Source organism: Falco cherrug, chromosome 1 (genome assembly GCF_023634085.1).
Source record: "Falco cherrug isolate bFalChe1 chromosome 1, bFalChe1.pri, whole genome shotgun sequence".
Taxonomy (NCBI): Eukaryota; Metazoa; Chordata; class Aves; order Falconiformes; family Falconidae; genus Falco; species Falco cherrug.
The window spans coordinates 108,740,666-108,756,873 of NC_073697.1; the positions used below are offsets into that span (position 1 = coordinate 108,740,666).

The 16,208-nt window shown below is 41.2% G+C and overlaps 2 protein-coding genes across 2 annotated transcripts in view; one reads left to right on the forward strand and one right to left on the reverse strand.

Moving 5' to 3' along the window:
• Positions 1 to 328, reverse strand: part of SSH2 (slingshot protein phosphatase 2) — a 103,611-nt gene extending 103,283 nt beyond the window's left edge. The window contains exon 1 of the mRNA XM_055718035.1: positions 99 to 328. Within this exon, the coding sequence (XP_055574010.1) occupies positions 99 to 161 (63 nt within the window). The 5' untranslated portion in view covers positions 162 to 328. The remainder of the gene's footprint in view (positions 1 to 98) is intronic.
• EFCAB5 (EF-hand calcium binding domain 5) overlaps positions 44 to 16,208 on the forward strand; it is a 41,793-nt gene continuing 25,628 nt past the window's right edge. Inside the window, exons 1-6 of the mRNA XM_055718070.1 lie at positions 44 to 129; positions 5,461 to 5,546; positions 5,650 to 5,822; positions 8,787 to 9,362; positions 13,604 to 13,760; positions 14,454 to 14,517. Of these exons, the coding sequence (XP_055574045.1) occupies positions 8,797 to 9,362; positions 13,604 to 13,760; positions 14,454 to 14,517 (787 nt within the window). The 5' untranslated portion in view covers positions 44 to 129; positions 5,461 to 5,546; positions 5,650 to 5,822; positions 8,787 to 8,796. The remainder of the gene's footprint in view (positions 130 to 5,460; positions 5,547 to 5,649; positions 5,823 to 8,786; positions 9,363 to 13,603; positions 13,761 to 14,453; positions 14,518 to 16,208) is intronic.

Genomic DNA, 16,208 nt, shown 5'->3' on the forward strand with positions numbered 1-16,208 from the left:
TGGCGCGCGCATGCGCACCGCGCGTGCCGGACCCTAACGGCCACCAACCGCCGCGCTCCCCTCAGCGCCGGGCGGGCGGCAGGCGCGGGCGGACTCACCGAGGCGCAGGGGCTGGAGGTGGCGCTGGGGGTAGGCGAGCGCTGCACCGTGACCAGAGCCATCGAGGCGCGGCGGGGCCCCCCGTCCGGCCGGCGGAGGGCCCTACTCCATGGCGAGTGCCGCCGGCGGGAGGGCGGGGAGGGGAGCGGAGGTGGCCCGGCGCCGGCCGCAGGGGGCAGCAGCTCCACGCGCGCCAACGGCCTCTCGCCGACTGAGGCGCGCTGGGGCTGGGCCGGCCGGGCACAATAAGGCGCCAGGGCGCATGCGCCACCTGTCAGCGCCGCGCCGCCCCCGGGCCGTGCCGCCGCCTTAACCCCTGCCGCGCCGGCGGGCCCCGCGCTGCCCGCGGCCGCTGAAGGGGATCCGGCCTCGGAGGGGGATCCGACCTTTGGCGGGCGCCCGGCCTCTGAGGGGGGTCCGGCCTCATAGTGGGATCCGACTTCTGAGGGGGATCCGACCTCTGAGGGGGGCCTGGCCTCTGAGAGGTCTCATCGTTCCCCCTCGGCCCCAGCGATGGCGTTGGGTAGTGTGTGCCGGCTTGGCTGCGGCCACCCTGAAGGCGCCTGCTGGCAGAGCGCTCTGGTGTGCCAAAGTGAGGGGGTTTTGGAGCCCCATCCCTCTGGAGCCCTAACGGAGTGCGTGGCGCCGTACTTGGTGGAAATTGGCCTTAATGCTCTCACACCGCAGCTTTTCCCTGGATTAGGGAGTGACAGTAACTCCTTCTGTAATGAAAACACCGTATAACACCTTTATGCATCAATGCGCAAGCCCAAACACCGAAAAAATAGTCTAATAAGGATACATGATATTTTAAGCGCTCAAACATCCCCAGAATGTGGTACTGCCTGTCAGTTTGGGTTCTGAGACAAAGATCAAACACTGTAAGGTTTCATTTGTTTTGCCCTTTCAGCCTGGTGCCACTGAATTCGTGGGAATGTTGGCAAGGAGGTAACTGGGATCGAGAATCGTCTTGGGCATCTAACGACACCACTATACATGATAGACAGAAGCCATTCTAAATATTAAACAAAGCAAACTCGTCTTTGTCAAGAGTGTGTGTTAACCCATAGATTCCTTTTAAGCACATGGTTCATACTGCTTTAATCTGCTCCTCAGACTGGCAGCGCTGTCCAGGACTAACCCCTATAAATCTAAGCACCGGAGAAGCCACATGGTAGCTCCGTAGGTTCTCTCCCAGCGCCCTGCAGTTAAAAATACTTAGCAGGGAGGCTCTGGTGGCTGGGCTTCACTGCAATGGAAGTCAGGCTCGCCAAGGAGGCATTTTGCCTCCTGGTGGACAAGAGAGGATGAAGGACAGGTTCCCTACAACTGGACTAAAGTCGAGTTTACAGACTGAACTGCATAGCAAGGCAGGATCTGGAACGTGAAAGAGTCTGAAAGAGCCCCCAGTAGGATTCAAGCGCATGGGGAGAATAAGGAAAACCCATAGGTAAACAAAGAGTCATTGTCCTGACTTTTGCAGCCATCATGTTGTTATTTTGAAACACAACATTTGTGGAAAGTGTGCTTGCAGCGCACTCTGATTTATGGCACAGAGGTCAAGAAAATGCCTTCCAGACTGCTTTGAAATTAATACCCCCCAGGTTCTGAACATTCCCAATAAAACAGTATCTTTCTGAGCAGCCACCTGTCCAGTCCCTCCCTGCCATTTATGTGTTAAATGCTTTGTCCTTTCTGTGGGCAAATCTACAATACGGATGTGGATTTGGTGTGTCTGTACAGTAGGTGTAGAATGGCAAAGACTATCGCAAATACATACATCCTTTTGCCATTATAGATAAAGCAAGCTGCAAGTCTGGGGAGCAAAAGAACTGGTTTGTGCTTGTGGGTTGCGTGTACCAGGTATTTTCACACTTTCTAATGACGTAGCTAGACCAGTAAAGCTGTTAGGTGTAGCTACTGAAAAAAGCTCTGTCTGTGGTTTCAACAGAACTTCTTTCCTATCAGTGTTTGCCACTTATTCCACCTATACAACTAAAATGCATAAAGTATATTTTTCAGACCATATTAGTCACCTTTGTATTTAGTGTGTACCCAGTTTAGGAAAGAACAGAATAAAAGGTTAAATAAAATTGGCATGGATCAGCAATATAATAGAGCACATGGGAACCTTCTTATTTTCAATAACTTCAAAGATTATTTAGGTTTTCTGCTATATTCATTGAAGTAGCTTTTTGTGTTATTTTACTCAAACATGGCATTTGTTCTCTTATCTACTTTTTTTCTGTCTGACTTTCTGTGAAACTAAAAAAGTGCTTTATCTCCTGGCAAAGCACTTCTTTTTTTCAGGTAAAAGTGGTCCTGCATCACTTAGTAGTCCCTTGGAGAAGGTTTTGGGAATGTAAAAAGTGTGGACTGAGTGCTTGGCACCTGCTACATAAGCTTAGCGGAAAGAGATATGAGGCCATGCTGCTGTAAAGCTTTTGCCATGATTTTCACTGGAGGCAAGAGTCACATTTGAGGATGGGAAAGTCCTTTCTTCTCTGGCATATGACAGGAATCTTAATGCTATTCACCTTTCTCTAAAGTATAATATCTAGGGTGTTGGTTTGTTTCATGCAAATGGATTCCTGCAAATATAGGACTGCTTCAAGGCATGTAGCTTCTGTTCAGATACATCAGCATTGATAGAGAGGATAGGTGGAAGACTACAAGTTCCCAGAGTGTTCTCAGAGTATTCTAGCAGTTCCCTCACCTGGAGTGCTGTGTCGTTCTGGATTTTGAGCAACAGTCGTGCAGGGATTACTGTCAAGAAACGTTTATTTAAGCCAGTTTCCAAAATAGACTTTTGTGTATTTTTCATATATCCTGTAGCTCTTCCAAGTTTTTGAACATCAAACATCCATTTACCGCATGTAAATAATGGAGTTGCTATCTACAGTTAGCTAAAGGTCCAACATATCAGTTATAAGTACAATAGTCATAGATTACAATGGTTCTCCAAGCCGTTAGAAAGGTGTAATTTGCATGTGCAATGTTTTTTAGCAGCAGAATTTAACTGTGGTGGAGGAAGCTATAAGGCAGATGTATTCTGATTGAAAAGATTTATTAGAGGGCAGCCTGTGGTCACAGCATCATAGCTGGTACAAAAAAGAGGCTGGAAGCCTGTGGCCTTATTCTTCCCTGTGCTGAAAGGACTGTGGTCAGCACCTGCAGCTTTAGCCCAATATATCATTTAAGGGATGTGAAGCTATACATGAGCTGGTTTGGTACACATTTCCAAAATTGACTATTTTCTTGAATCCACTGCAAACATTTCCCTGGCTAACACAACTTATTGTTACTACATGTCAGGGCTTTGCATAATCTTGGCATCAGCTGCAAAAGGCAACAGAGTGCTCCCAAAATGTATCTTACACAGAAAACCAAAAAAAGATAGAAGAGGCAATTCCAGCAAAACATCTGTGATGACATATTCAGCCCATTATTTTGTCAACAGTGCAAGTATTTGATGGCATAATAAAAGGATACACTTTGCTTAGCAAAAACATTAAGGGATAACAGCCAAGTTAAATAGGGTGCGATTAAAGGTTTGCTTAACCCACGGGATTCCACTTCCAGAAAAATAAAAATAGAGCCATTTTGGTCCTTCCTTCCAAGTTCTATTTGTATGGTCTTGTTTTGGGATTAAGAAAACACTTTAAGAAAAGGGAAAGTATTTTTTAAATTTATATTTCATACTAAAAAAAGAAAGAAGTTTTGTGAGCTAATCGTAATGGCAACAGAATACTGATTTGCAAAGGGGAAAAATCAAGCCCACCTGGGAATAGAGATAACGGGAGTTAATCATGTGCAAACTGCTTTGAGGAAAAAAGTGCACAATCCAGTTGAAAGCTTCTTTTTAAATCATTCCTGTGCACTAATTTTCTGCTTCATTTTATTGACATAATTGATGCCATACCTCAACAGATCTTGGAAATACACTCTAATGAGCATATCTCCTTCTGATACATGGGGTTTTTTTCAAATAAATAGCAAAGAAATGATAATTTATTACAGTGTATTTTTCACAGAAAAGTTCACTTATATGTGTTTTGTGGGTTTTTTGGTGCTATGTTTCCTCTCTGCAAGCAAATACTGCACTCTAAAATCATCAGTATTGTAGTGTCTACAGCATATTACTACACTGGTAAGCTTGACATTCCAGTGGTATTTGAGATGTCCAGAAGTAACATTTTTTCAGAGAGACAGTTAGCACAGATGGCCAAAGGTACCTATAGAAGTTACAATCGTACAGATTTCTCTGAAATATGTACAGGAATACATAGAGGAAAATAAATCTTGCCAGGTACACCAGGAATTTCTATAGCATCCTACTTTCCAGAAAAGACAGTATAAAAATAAAATAAAAATTGAGCGTTTTGGCTGTCCATTAAAGCACAATTGTTATTGTAATTTCTGAGCAAATTTCCTCCTTGTAAAAAACCTGTACGCAGCATGCACACTTTGAACTTCTATGGCAGGTCTTAGGAACAAAATGAAACCTTTTCTTTAAGGGCAGCATAAATATTGTACTGGTCTTATGTTGGGACTCTGGGTGCATGTCATTTAGAGCTATTTCCAGTTCCACAGTTTTACAAATTCTTATTTACCTTGGTGTTGTGAGTGCTGTAATAAATAACAAGTGGCTTGATGAAGATGACAAAGAATAGAATTTTTGAGTCTGCAATTGAAACTCCAGAGTCACTAAACTAAAGAACATATATGACTCTGACAGTAACTGTATCAGATTTTTGAAAAAATCTGTTATTTATATTATACCTCCTTTATTTCAAGTTTTGTAACAAGCTCAGCCATCCCATAAAGTGGAGACTAATACTTTGCTAGAGGGTAGGGTACTGTGCAGCTGTTCCAATGACCAGTACTGTAGATAAAGCCACAGTTCAGTTTTCCTGCAGGTAGACAATCCAACAATCGTGCCTTTTCCAGTGCAAAATACACAGAAAGAAATAGCATTAGGTAAAGTTTGTTTTCTGGCATAAATTGCCATAAATTTCTCACTTGGAAGTCCTGTGTAACACTGAGGAAGTCACTGAACAGGCACTTGATTTACATTAATGTAAATGGGTGCAGAATGGCTGTCTTAGATGTTTTCTTCTTTTCCCTTCTCATTTTCCTGTGTTGTATATTATTCTTCAAGAATATAGGAGAAATTATTAACAGTGATTCAATAAATTCCTTTAGATTCAGTCTAACAAAACGGCACTATAAACTCCCCACTTATTAGTGCTGTATGTGCCTTTCCTGCAAGGCTACTTCAAAGTGACACCGTTCTTTACAAGAAAGAGAGCCTGAAAATGTTTAAATTGATTTTGTAATTAATTTCTTTTTCTCTCTCAGATTCTCACATCTGGTTAATACAGTCCTCAGTTCAGCTTGTAACGGACTTGTGACAGTTCTGGACATCGTGAACCTTCAATCTGAAGGTAAACCTCCTGTCACTGGGCACTTGTGGCTTCTCTCTCCATTTGTGCCCTTAACGTTGCCTGTTGCTATTCCTAGTCTTTTTTTGTTTTATTTTATTTTCAGTCCTGTGATGCAATGATCTAAGTTCAGTACAGAAGAGTCTGTTGGGCTGCCAAAGCCAAAAGACAACCTACAGCAATTCTGAGTCTTGGAAGAGACATAGCAACCTTTGGGATTATTGCTTAGCAACTGCAAACACACAGAGGAGTAAAACTCACAGCCTGACTCCACAGCAGGTCTGAGAAATACCTAATTCACTTTAGATTTTTAATGGTTGAGAACAGATGGGCATATTAAATTCCTGTTCATTTGCAAAGCCACTTTGAAAGCAGGAAGAGTAAGATCTATTTTGATACCTGCTCCAAAGGTAAGAAAAACAATTCTTCAAAGCTTCAGAAAGCAAAAGATAAAGTCTTTTTAAATTTTAATTGTGTTGACAAGGAGACCATGTATGAAAAGGGTATTGGGCTGTTTGTGATTGGCGAGATAAATATGCTCTATGAAGCACATTAGGGGAAGGCAAAACTATTTCTGAGCAATAGAGCACCAAAGAGATGGACGCTGGTTTTGAAAAGACTTTTGTAACTCAAACATCCCCAAAATATTTACCTAGACAAACTTCAGTCTTTCCTGGCCCTATCCCACCCATCAAAATTCCCAACAGGATAACAATGAAACTATAAAAATCTTATTTATGGGCAGATTTGGGTTTTGACAGAAAATGGAGAGGTAATCTTTTTGTACCTGCAGGGATTCCAGCAAGAATATTTCTCTCACAGAAAAGGAGCCAGGAAAGTGGCATCCTACTAAATAATGAAAAGCTTACCTTGACTTCAGCTTGAACAAAGGCTTACAGGAAACTTTATATCACATTTCAAATTTCCTGGGTGTTTCTAAAGCTTCTCTCTGTGCACCATGCTTGCTTTTATTTGGACAATCAAGCCTGTGCTTGGGAATGCAGGTCATGAGAGCTTTATATATTATGGGCCAAATTCTCAACTAATGTAAATCAGCACTGAAGTTTATGAGCCCATGATGTCTTATACAAACTGGAGGTGTATCCCTGTAATCCTCAACAAAGTCCAAGTTTCCAGGCTTGATTCTAGCACTCCTTTGTATAAGTTATGTGCTGTTTGTATGTTCTTCCATACCCTCTTAGTCTTCTTTATTGGACCTGCATTAAAGCAGTGGGCACAGTTAGTGGGCATAGTTCTTTACACTCTCCTTCTGTTCTTAAAGTTAGGCAAATGCCATGGAATCAAAATTGAACGGTCACACTTAGTTGTTTTTTGTTTTTTCAGAGACATAGAGATACTTTGTAAACATTTACTAATCCTCAAAATCATCCTAACAAAGGGTTGAAAGCAGTGTAGAAAATACATTCGTCATCATTCATTATCAGCTACCTCATAAAAAAGAGTGCAGTTGTGACTTTAACATTGCACAGAAACTGCAGAGCGGTTTCATAAAGGATGTTAAAAAATAACACAAGTATTTGAAACTGCAAGAACAGTTTATTTTGGCACAACAAAACCAGCTGATTTGGAATGTGACCAGAACATTTGGTTAACACCCTGTTTTGAATCAGAAGGAGTCTGGTTTTACAGCTTATTGAAAGAAGCTCACCTAAGCAAGGAACAATTTGACAGGGTTGACAGGTTTCCCTTTCTACCATTATAAATCTGGACTCCTTTACAGCTTATGTCCTTCAGTGGCAAAACCAGCTACTATCTTAAAACCCTTCTTGTGAATCAGGCAGGCAGCTTGATCCATAAATCCATCTCACTCCCCAGCAGGTAATCATCTTTGAAAACAAATTACCACAAGATGCCAACAAGCCCATCAAGAAAACAGACATAGAAATTTAGTGCTGTGAAGCATCCTACCTATCCAAACAGTTTTTGGGCTCAAACAATGGTTATGAGCCAGAAGGTCAACATACTAGTAATTACATTTGTGTGCCAGGAGAGCTGTAGATCACGTTTATGTATTTCCTGGAATGCTGAACTCTCTTCAGAATAGCTACAAATGCTTAAACATGAAGAGCAAAACATATCAAAAGCAACAGTATTGCTATGGATACTGAAAGGCCTTAGTGAAAAGCACTTCTAAAGAAGAGCTTGAAAAGGATAGTGTGGCAGCAAGTTCAGAGTGGAGTTTCATCTTTGATTTGGAAAGGTGCTAGGCTCTCTCTATTAATATCGCCCTTTCTTTGCTGTTGTTTAACATTGAGCTGTTTTTTTGCCACATGCTGGTGATTTTTCATGCTTTGAATAAAGTAGTTAAGCAACATTCTGCTCCATTTGGTATGTGTAAGTCCCATTACAGATGCCAACTTGTGTGTGGACACATACAGCAATAGTTTTCAAACTGTGCCTTGTGAACAACTCAGTTTCTTCCTGATATTTCACAGAGTGAACATTTTGAGAAGAAAACAGTGGAGTTTGGGAAATTGTAAAGGCAACTCTCTGTAGGTCTGCCTTTTACAAAATAATCTACAAGATTAAGTGCTTGTGAACAGCTTAATTACAGAGTTCACAATATAGTTTCCCTTTCTGTAGGAGCTCTGCTGACCCATACAGCCCTGTCCTTGTTACCTTAACAAAATATCCAGAGGAAAAAATGGTTGCCAAAGTTGAAATTAAGTAGTCTATGGGACAAGCTTCCGCATTGTTTTTCACAGCTACAGAAAAGATAAAGCAGAAGGCAGCATGTAGAGAAATCTTGCTCCTAGGCAACTGGTATTTCCATTACTTGCTTCCTTTGTCTCATATCCACTGGATTTCCTGGAGGCATGGAATGGGACCTAAATGGAAATAATGATACTAAGGGTAAGAGAAATCCACTGGTTAGAACTGGGGGACAAGACTTCCGAGCACTGTTCACTGCTTTGTTTCTGAGTCTGAAGTGATCTGGAATTAATCACTTCTCTTCTGTGTCTCAGTTTCTTCTCCCATAAGAAAGGAACACACTTAGTTGCTCTGTCTCCAAGGGCTGTTGTGATACATAATTAATCTTTATAAATCATTTACTGACCTTTGAAGTAAAGGGGCTGTATTTATTTAAGAGTACGAAGCAGCGGTAACAAAATAAAAAAGGATTAAAAGTATATTACTTAATCCCTAACAATAGACTTTCTTCCTGTGTCATCAGCTAGGAACTGGTGCAATATAACATGATGCTTTTGTTCTGTGTCACAGTGATTGAAGTATGGCTGCTCAGCCAGAAGCAACAGCCCAAACTGCAGGTCTAAAACATCCCAGACTCAGAGGTAAGGATATGACTGCCACAGAAATGAAGAGAAATCAGGGAAATGATGAGCTGCCATGTCTTAGCAATTATGCTCTGTGGAAAGAGTGTTTTTATGAAAAGGTACAGCAGAGGTGTCTGAGTCTGCAGGAGAAAAAGGTGAAGATGATTCGTGCACAAAAGGCAAGAGAGGAAAAGATAAAGAGGAGAGAACCCTGTGACTGGCTGTTCAAAGAGTGGTTCAGTGAAGTGAAAGAGTCACTAGATACTCGCATCTATTTGCTCGACAAACTCCTACCTACATTAATTCCAGGAATGGAAAAACTGTTAGTGGAAGTGGAAAGAAGGAATGTGCTTTCACCAGACAAAGAACCAACCAAATTTAACCCCATTAATTTCCTTGGAGAATATCTGATGAGACACAACCCTCAGTATAGTATTTCCAGAAAACCAGGCCCATACCTGAGAGGAATGAAGATGCTGACAGAGGAACTAAAAACTAAGATGCCAGGTACAACATCGAAGAGGTAAGAGAGTTGAATGTGTCTGGTCACAAGACCAGAGCTGGTGTCTTGGTGTCTGTTTTACAAAAGGAATGGTGTGACTGCAGCCTGGCTGGTAAAGTCAAACACAATGAACCTGTCGAGTACAGGGTGAGATGGTTGTTGTTTCTTATAAAAACTTGAGAAGCAGGACAAATGACAGAACATGTCACACAAATGAAACACTGGTTATTCTTGTTTAAGGCAATATTCTGTCCTTTGCAAGTATGTAACTCCTGTTTAGACTCTATCTTAATTACATATGTGGAACTGCTTTCAAGCTGGTCTAGGTTAGTGACAGCAGTTCTTTAGGACAGGTATTAGTATCAAAATTTCTTCTATATTCTTCCAAACATAATAAAAAGATAACCTTTTTTTCCTCCTTCAGGCTGATTACTCTTGACGAAACCAACAACAATATTGTCCTGGCACACTGTAGAAACTCTCTCCTGAGATTTTTACTTAGGCTTTCCTTTCAGATTCTTTTTTTCCTTTAAAGTAGGAACCGTTCTGTATTTTATTACATTGTTATTTCTGGAGTGTATTCTAGGCTGCATGCTTTTCCGATATTTAATGAATATTGGAAGAGGATTCCATGATATCTTACAATATGCTAAGGTTAGAACGTGAGTGCATTAGATGAACAATAATGCTTTCATTTTCATCGCTCTATTCAAAAAAATAGAGAGGTGAACATTTGTGTTTATAGATGACGCAGAGGTGATTGTGAATAATGTAAAAATAACTCATTCACTACTAGATCACTTTATTCTGTGTCTGTGTTTGTAGAATAATGGCTTTTATTTCAATGGCTGTCTCTTCTATTTGCATAAATAGTATATACAGCTTGAATATTGGTTTCAGGTTTCAGTGTCAGGAATTAGGGAAGTAAATTGTTGACATGTCTTATGCATAAACTCTAAATGAAGACAATTGACGTTCCCAGTATTATAATGAATAAAAGAGTATGTTAAATCTCTCTCTACTGTTCTGAGCTTCTGTCTCTCTACATTTCTAGTCCACATTCTGTTAGTTTATAAGAACGTGCCTTGTGTGAATACAACTAAAGCAGTGTATAAGTGAATTTCATACATTCCCTTACCTTCTTTTTCCCCACAGATAAAAATAATTATAACTGACCTGTGGTCTGTGTGTAAGGGCTCAGCTTTTTTGGTTTTTCTTCATAAGCAGACAACTAGAGCTGGTAAAAGATTTTCAGTTTTATTTTTTAAATGCCAGTCCACTGAAACAAATGAACTAGAGAAATTTCTTTTTCAATGAGCTTTCAAGCAAGCACAGACTGTTCTGGGGGGATGTTTAGGATGTCAGCCTTGCCACACCTTTGTTTTGAGGACTGTCGCACCATGTGTATCTGCTTCACAGAGGGACAGCTGGATGCAGGAAGTTCAGAACCATATCTCATTTTTATTTTGCAAAATAAATTCAATTTAAATACATAAAATTTCCTGGGGATTTGGGTGTTTTGTTTGTTTGGTTTTGGTTTAAGGTGGTTTTTTTTCAGCTAAAATACTCTTAACTTTCCTTGTGAATCAGAGCTTACGTCTGGAGAGGTCAGATTTTCCTGTAGAATGCAAAGTGTTGGCTACCAGTGACGTGTTATCTTGGCCTTGGCTGTGAAGTCCATGTTTACATTTGGAGACAGGTTCTCAATTTGTAGCTATCAGAGCTGATGCAAAGGAAGTGACTATCAAGACTTGTAGAAATAAATAAATCCGTAGACAGCACCGCCGCGGGGGTTTATATAGCCATAGCTGTAGCAGGTTTTGCATATCTGCTGGTGGTAGTATCATGGGATTTGCATTCACAGCAGCTCAGGATTTACATATTTGTGATGGCTGTATTGTGGGATTTGCATCAGATTCTTAAACCACAGCATGCTGCACAGAGGATTTTACCAACACCGTGCAGCACAGAGACTTGTAATGCGAGTCACTGGCTTTCTAAACAGGAAAAAAATGGTACAAGAGAAAGGCCAGTCTGTACTTAAAGTCTCTTATATAAGGACGGAGAGATGGGGAATGCAATTCTGGCCCCAGTGAAGCTCCCGAGACCCTTGACATTATCTTCAGGCAACGCAGGATTTCACACGGGTTCCCACCTAAAGCTTACCAGTCTTCAGCGAGCTCTCTCAGGCATCCTCCAGTCTCTCCTTAATTGCCACCTGACTGGGAATCAACACATGCAGGAGAACAGATGGGAGAAATTCCTTATCCAAATGGACTGCTACCTGAAAGAGACTTTATTTGTCCAGGGATGGTAGTTCTTCAGTCTGAGTCACCCATCCTTGTGTGGGTGTTAGGCGGCTGTCTTCCTGAAGAAACATGTTTCATTCTGCAGGGAGAAGTCACCCTCACTGCCATCTCATCTTTTCTGGAAATGTCTAATACTGAAATGAGCTCACTTTGAAATGGGTGCCCAGCACTGTCACAGCCTGTTTTGCTGTTACTGTCTAGAGGGGAAACATTTTGTCCCCCAGGCAGAGGATGCAGTTGCTTGGTGTTCTAGGACCCTAGGAATAAATGCAAAACTGCAGCACAGTGCAGGCAGCATGGAATGTAACTTGTGCTGAGCACTGCCCAAATTAATCACCAGAGCACTTTGGCAGCTCCTAGCGTGGCCTGAGCTCTGCTTTCAGTTTGCAGACCGCTCCTGAGGAGAAGCTGCATCTAGAAATTGCCTGGTTTTCTCTTTCTGTCTAGCATACACTGGAGGAAAATCTATTAGTGCCTTTAGCTTGGTACCTGCTACATACCCCCTCTTTTCTGTGCCTGTGAAGGAGTCAGAAGATAGGAAATTGTTTTTCCCTTCCCCTGCTATCAAAGTGCCAGAGACCAAACTGCTCAGCAGGCACTTGTGAATGCCCATGACTGATTAAGAAACCCATTTATTCATTAAGAAACCTCTTTGATAAGTAGCTCTGAAGAACAAGTACCTAGTGATAGAATTGTGATCAAAGTGTATTGCTGTAACATGTTAAACAGGCCTTTCTATTAATTAAAGAAAATACATTGTTTTATAATTTCTAGGATGACCCCATAGCAAGAAGAGAGCAGGGACAGGATCAGGCCATCTTCACAACGTGTGAAACACAGAGGGAAGAAGGGAGCAGTTAAAATATAGTTTCTGAACTAGTGTGTTCTCAGGTACAAAAGAGGAGAAATCCCCCTTGCTCTGAGTAGCTATGCAGGGTGTGAGAGCCACCAAGGTGAGCAGGGCAGCTGTCTCAGTGCAGAGATTCCAGCAGCCTCAGTAAGGAGGAACTGTTCTCCGCATATGAACCAATCCTTTGACTTTAAGTATTTTGAGCTTCCTAAGGCTTTTTTTCCATTTCATAAATGAACAAAGTCAAAACCAAAGCAGATGAGTTCTATGGGATCAATTTTATTCAGTTCTTCTGTTGTGTGAAATGGAAGATTGGGAAAAATATAGCTGAGTGCTTAAAGAAGCAAAGGAAAAAGAAGAAGAAAGGGAGGTACTTTTAGTCCAAGCTTGCAAACTCGATGTGTTCAAAATGATGGGGAGATTGGTGTATTATCCCTGTCCTAATGCAGTAAGGACTTTATTGTGTGAGACTGCTTAAGAAATTCTGTTGAACGTTGTTCTTTGCCAGTGAAGTGCTTATGTGAAACAGTACTTAGGCTTTGAGACAAATGCATACTGATGCAATTTTGTTGGTAAATCAAGTGTAGCAAAATTAGTCATCTCTCTTCCTGCTAACATTGAAAGGAAGTTGAAGGATATCTATGCAATAAGTGATTAATGCCATTATAAGTGTGAAGGTAAATTTCATCACTATTGAACTACACAAACTGGGAGAGCTGTTCAGATGATTTTCCATTAAATGTCTACCATATACTCTATTGAGGCTCTCTCCACATGCACATATCCATACCCAGAGGTTATTTCTTCAGATTCATAGTTACACTAGATTTCAGGAGATGGTACATGTCAGAATATCAATACTCTCATCTCCTTGGAGCTGCCCTCTGAAGACACATATTTTTAACATCTAGTCCAATAGTCACACTGGTAATTCTGTGCCTCAAACACCAAGTGTTTCTTTGGAAAAAAATCTGCTTGTACTAGAAGAACAGGAATTTCAGCAAGAAGTTACTTACTTCCCTTTTGTTCTTCAGGCTAGGCTTAATGTATCTTAAATATGTTTATGCTGCTGTCTTTCTAAACCATATTCCTATGTCATATAGGCTGGCCAGGATGAAGGCTGAGGCAAAGAGCAAACGTCACAACAGGGAGCAGGTGGACAATATGAAGTCTCAGGTGAAAGAGATGAGAAAGGAGGCACTGGCAAATCAGTTCAAACAGTGGACAGTGGATGTCAATGGCAGAATACCGGCTGCACTGGTAACTAGGAAAGATCCTTGTTAGCACACTGCTATGATTATTCCAGACAGGAGGAAAAGGAAGATTGTGATTGTGCCATGTGGTCTGGGGTGGCAGCATGGAGCACAAGGATTGGTGGTGGCTCTGACATCCCTTAGGGTCAGGGTGCAGGTCATTGCCTACCACTTGTCACCAAGCCCTAATTCCCCACAAGCACATGGAAGGATTGCAATGCACTTTCCACAGAGGTCCTGGGAAGCTAAATGCCCCGTAAGGTACTCAAACACTCCTGAGGTTGTGGATGCATATACCTCATCGCTAGATGTCCTTCTCTGCAGCTGGTTATCCCACAGAATCCCCTTAAAAAGGTCCAGGGCAGCCACTCTTGCTCTCCTGTGGTCTCCATTAAATCGTCTTTCTACCCCTGTGACTCATATGAAATGATACTGCAGCTCATAAATGATGAGATTTGCAGCAATTTTAATATATCTTTTGGCACAAACATCTTTCTTACAAGTCACACAACTCCCCTAGAGAATTGTCCTGTGGTTACACACAGCACAACGTATACAAGGTCAACATTTAACAAGGCCACCTATGTGTGGTAGGAAGCATGGCTGGCCCATACAACTGATTATTCCGTATGATTTATTTTAGTAATTGCCTACTGTTGTCTGCGTGAAGCAGGCCTTTGACTATTACCTTGATTTGTAGGTTCAGAGTGCCCTGAGGTCTTTTCTGGATGTCATTGCTTCTGCTCCCACAGATGAGAGAAAAGGTAAGTTTTCAATGTGCCTCCTTTCATTTTATTTCTGTGACCTAAATTCTGATGCAAACTGTGAGCAAACAGCAGACAGATTTGATAATAGAAAAAGAATATCTAAGGGTAATTACACCAGCTAAGGGATGAACCACAAATCTTCAGGCAGATTGGGAAGAGGCTGAACTACCACGTAGTTCATTAATATGATCTTGAAAAGCATAGAAAGAAGTTTAAAAAAATCTTTCAGAGAGATAGAAAGATCAGAGGCAGGCCTTTTCCATTTACATCCTTCATTAGCCAGCTATTACCATGTGCTTATCCCTATTTTAAGAATCACTGTAACAACCTCCTCCTTCACCTGCCCTATCAGACAGTGTTTGTCTCATGGGAGTTCTTGGAAATCCCACACAGAGCTTGGCATACTGGGAGGTATGGAGGAAAGGTAGGATCAACAAAGTTAAATTCTGAGTGTTGTCTTTTATGGTTTCAGGGGAAATGCTGAAGCTTGCCTAATGCTCTGTTAAATAGCCCATCTTGTTTAGCCATTCCCTTCACCAGTCCCAGGCATACTAGTGACACACAGCACAAGGGCCTCTGTACTAGAGTGCTTGCTACAGAAAGATTTCCATAATTCCTGTCCACTTTATATAGCTTACACTTGACCTCCCCAAATAATGATAATTGGATAGAGCCAGTAACATTGAAATGGCACCATACAGCCTGCTGCCATCCCTTTACATTGAGAGCCTGTAATGATCATCAATAATAACAAATCTGCCCCTGCTGGAAGATGGAATGATAAGCAGGGAACTCCAGAGTGCATTTCTTCTTGCTGCTGGAGTCACCTCTGTCTAGAGCTTGTCCTTGCTCAGCCCTTTCTGTATTACAGAATTTTTCCTCTGAGTAATCATCCTATATTGGCAGTACGTTGGGGGACTGCCAAACACAGCCCTTGTGCTCCTGTGGTGGTTCTCATGTGTGAACAGATACTAGGACGGGAGACTGAGAAGGAAGTTTCTGTCCAGATGCTTGCTCTCCAGATGCTGGAGGTGCTTTATGTCATATTTCACTAATAGTGTGGCTCCATTTCTTTATTTAATTTAATAGCATCCAATATACATTAACGGAACATCAAATTTGTTTTATAGATTAATAAAGATAATATACAGTTTAGGAATGTCTTAACCAACAAGTGATAAATGCATTCTGTGGTGAATTTTCTCATTACTCCTGATATATTGTAGAAGAAAGAACAGAAAAATAATCCCAACAGAAATAGCATGTCTGTGCTCATTCAGAAATCTATGTAGACATTTGACATATCTTCTCAGTTCCATTACAGCAGCCCAGAAGATAGTTTTGAATATCATCATCAGTAAAAATATTCCCACAGAGCTTCTTGGGAAAATTACTATGATTTGCGGATTCCAGTATTGCAAACCAAGATCCATGTTCACAGAATTTAAAGGCAGTTTTATCTGTCCGTTAAATCAAAAAACATTTATTCCCTCACCTAGTTAGTTATAAGTACTGTTAAAATCATTGCAGTTTGCCACCAACCTATGTCAAGAATAAATGACCATACAGTTCTGAATAAGTAAGTGCAGATTCTCAGCAGGAGAAATATGTAAGAATCAGATTTAAGTAGCCTCTATATGGTCAGATGCTTCAGCTACTGTGTAGGATAACCTCAAATAAATGTAATG